Consider the following 3888-nt stretch of genomic DNA (forward strand, 5'->3'; position numbering starts at 1 on the left):
CTGTTGTTTCTCTGTGTGTAATTATATAATCTTTATGTCAAACCTTTGAATTTAAAACACAATAAAATCTCCCAACGTGATACATTACTTTATTAAAAAGACTTGTCGTGCAGTTTACACTGATTTGTCTTAACTAGTAAAGCAGTAGAAAAGCAGTTATCCTGTTAGATGTAAACTTTATCAACACAGGTAAATAAACTTTCAGCATAGCTCCTCTGTGATCTAAAAACAGCTTCCAAAGATAATTAAAGTTGAATATGGTAATAGAAAAGTTTATTTTTTGTTTTTAAATATCATGTTCAACATAAAACGTTTTAGATCTGTAATCATAATACTGTGAAACTGTGATATTTTTGCCCACGGTCATCAGACCATCATAATTTCATACCGTCCCATGCCTAGTTTAAATAAAAAATGATTAGAGTGATCAGAACTTTAGTACTTTTAAAATATAAATATATTATTTGTACTCTTGACCTTTGTTTGCCTTCATTGAGTGAGTTCTCATCCACTGCCTGATCGTAAATCGTCCTGATATCATCCAGGCAGCCATTGTCTCCAAAGGCCCCCCACTCCATATTCACACACATACGACCCTCATTTCCTGGCACAATCTCAATGTTTCTCATCTCTTCCATGTAGCAGGCGTTACTTCCTGTTCCTGTTAGGACACACAGCAACATCTRGTAAAAAGWACATTGTACAKWRTAAAGGTGCTTTWTTTGTCATCAAAAGCTGGCCACAGCACTGAAACAGCCTCACTCAGAGTTTTTAATGATCTTCTTTTAACTGTGGACTCAGGGGATGTTGCTGTTTTTAGATTTAAGTTCAGCGTTCGATACCTTASATCATGGCATCCTCACTGTGTTGGTCTTAGGSGTACAGTTCTGGCRTGGTTCAAGTCATATTTGACAGACAGGAGCTACTCTGTTCATTTAGATCACTGTTCCTCTGCCGAAGCACCTTTAAAGTATGGTGTCCCTCAGGGCTCAGTTCTGGGCCCTGTTTTGTTTTCACTAAATGCCGCCTCTTGGACACATTTTTAAAAAGTTTAAGATTTCATTCCATTTTTTGCAGATGATGTACGGATTTATATGCCTTTAATGGGGAAAAATAAGGATAATTCTTTACAGTCTCTATTAGACTGTTTAGGTGAAGTGAGATCATGGATGGACTCAAACTTTCTTCATTTGAATGATAACAAAATTCAAGTCAYTTTATTTGGAGAGAAAAATACTGGAAGTGACMCTGTATCAATCCTTRGATCTTTATCTCCATTTTACCAGACCGCTGTTAGAAATCTTGGTGTTGTCTTTGATATCCGTTTGAAACTGGATAAGCAAGTGAATTCAGTTGTCAAATCAGGYTTTTTGTTTTTACGTCTTTTAGTCAAGGTGAAGTCTTATTTTTGTTTTGAAAAAAWTATTCATGCTTTCAACAAGACACGTTTGGATTACTGTAATTCATTGTAGAAGGGCATAGATCAGTCCTCCTTACGTCATCTCCAATTGATTCAAAATGCTGCAGCCCGACTTTTAACTGGTACATGGAAACATGAGCATGTATCACCTGTGCTGGCTTCATTACACTGGTTACCTGTATCTTATAGAATTGATTTTAAGATTTTATTATTAGTTTTTAAAGTTTTAAACGGCCTTGCCAATCTATCTAAAAGATCTCCTTCATGTTCACTCTTCATCCAGAACATTGAGGTCGAACAACCAGATCCTTCTTGGTGGCATGGCGGGGAGTCGAACACCACAGCCACCTCAAATATAAATGCACAAATATTTATCCAGTGCCTCTTCCCTTAAAGTCGTATAACTTAAGATTAAATGTAATCAATAAAAAATATTTATTAAAAACGAACGTGTGTCACTCACCTGCAATCAGTCCAACTTCACAAGAGGGTTCTTCATAGGCACAAGTCATCATGGTTCCCACAGTGTCATTCACAATGGCCACCACATCCAGTTCAAACTCCTATAAGACATGTAGAAATGCACGTGTTATAAAAAAAACTCACCTGAAGTTTAAATATGACATTACTAATTAAATGCAACACATGCTTTTCATACTAATTCTTTGTTCTTGGTCAGTAAGGATCATGCTATGTTTGAAGAACAACAAATATTAGATTCATTCAGTTAAAATGTTTATTGGTGGAAGGGGTGATTCTGGTTTTACCCGTATGTGTGTTTTTGTCTAGATATCACATGAACCAGGAGATAAATTAGAATATATTTCTTCTAAAATAATTGGTTTGTACATTTGCAACTAAATAACTTGAACAGCTGAGCAACCTTAGCAAGACTCCAAATCAGTCAGSTATGATAACTGCATGATTTATTTWGATTTGATTTGTTCGGGACAGTGTGCAATTAAAATGTAATTTGATGCATTGCACCAGATTTAGCCTAAGGCTAATTTACATCTGTAGTAATTAAGTATTTAATAAATTAGTAAATAATAGTAAATGGCTTGAACTTATACTTATCAAACCGACACTATGTCTTATATGTATTAGCTCGGTGCTAGTGCGACAAAAAAGCTAAACTGAGGTCCTCCATCCATATTTTCAGTTACAGCTGAGTCATTTTTGTGTTCCCCTCTCTGTCATGTGGATGGAGGACCTCAGTGATGAGAGGAGAATGTGTAGCGCTGAGCTAATACATATATATGGTGATAGCGTTGAGACTAACGGCATGCACTGGTGCATGGCAACTCCACCTCTGTCAGTGTGCTCCAGGGCAGCTGTGGCTACAGTGTAGCTTACCATCATCAATGGGTGAATGTCTGTAAGTGTAAAGCACTTTGGGGTCTGGAGGGACTTAATAAAGTCCTATTTTCATTTTATTTAATTTACATTTAATGAAATTARTTTTTCCTTTTGTCGTATTGTAGTACTGAGTGTAGACTACTGGGAAAATTAACAAATTGTAAAGAGGGGTATTATGTATTTTCCAGGCACATACTTCAATTCTATACCACTGTCAAGTAACTTTGTATGATGGTAGTTTAGTTTTTATTTAGTTTTTTTATTCAATCAAACAAAATGTTTCAATCAAAAAAATTTTCAATAAAAAAAAAACAATTTCAACTCGCCGTCCTTTGACCGGGGGAAAGCACTCAATCTGCGGCATGGAGACCTTGGCACTTACAAGCTATAGCTGGATTTTGGTTTTCTAAGATTAAATATATTCCCCTCGCCCATCAACAAATAAAACAAACTAAAAACGAAACGTTCAGGAAATGTTAATCGCACCGCAGTGTGTGATTTGATTAAAGTTGATTAAAGTCTGAAACATGTCTGAGCAGACCCAGAAAGCTCTGCTGTCTGTTAGCAACTGTTAGCATATCTGGGGCGACCATCAGCTACAGCCTGATGTCCATGTTGCAGATCGAGTAGATCGAGTGCTCCCCCCTGGTTAAAGGACGGTGATCCGGCCCGACTGCTTGAGTTCCGCGTCCCGAGGGAGGACTCTGGATGCATATTATCAGCCATACGAATGAGTGATAAGTGCCTTCCACTAGGAGGTAGAGAAGGGACWGTCGTCACTCAATATATGGGACTGATAATGGCTAATAACGCTATTTAATGTATTGATTACATTTAAAGTGGGTGAAAAAGGAAATCGCTTCAGTCCACACTAACCAATGAGGACACATCTTACATGGTTCCTCTTTAGGCTCCGCCCCAGATGTTCATGTTCTCTGAGTTCAGAATTAATTTGAGTTTAACCACAAACTTAAAGTGTCAACCAAAAGTTTGAGATTCAGTCAAAGATTTCTGATATGTGAAAAACAAGTTTGTTTTGCAAAAAAAAAACCTTTTGACTGGTTTTTTAAATTGAAATAGCTTTTTTGTTTGGTTGAAATTACTTTTTT

The 3888-nt window shown here is 36.7% G+C and overlaps 1 protein-coding gene across 1 annotated transcript in view; it reads right to left on the reverse strand.

The window, feature by feature from the left end:
• The window catches only part of LOC106528469 (hexokinase-1), a gene marked incomplete in the record, with an annotated part of 72819 nt that overhangs the window by 10409 nt on the left and 58522 nt on the right, over nucleotides 1–3888 (reverse strand). The window contains 2 exon segments of the mRNA XM_014023643.1: nucleotides 478–661; nucleotides 1884–1983. Coding sequence (XP_013879097.1) covers nucleotides 478–661; nucleotides 1884–1983 — 284 coding nt within the window.

This window comes from Austrofundulus limnaeus, unplaced genomic scaffold (assembly GCF_001266775.1).
Source record: "Austrofundulus limnaeus strain Quisiro unplaced genomic scaffold, Austrofundulus_limnaeus-1.0 Scaffold383, whole genome shotgun sequence".
Lineage (NCBI taxonomy): Eukaryota > Metazoa > Chordata > Actinopteri > Cyprinodontiformes > Rivulidae > Austrofundulus > Austrofundulus limnaeus.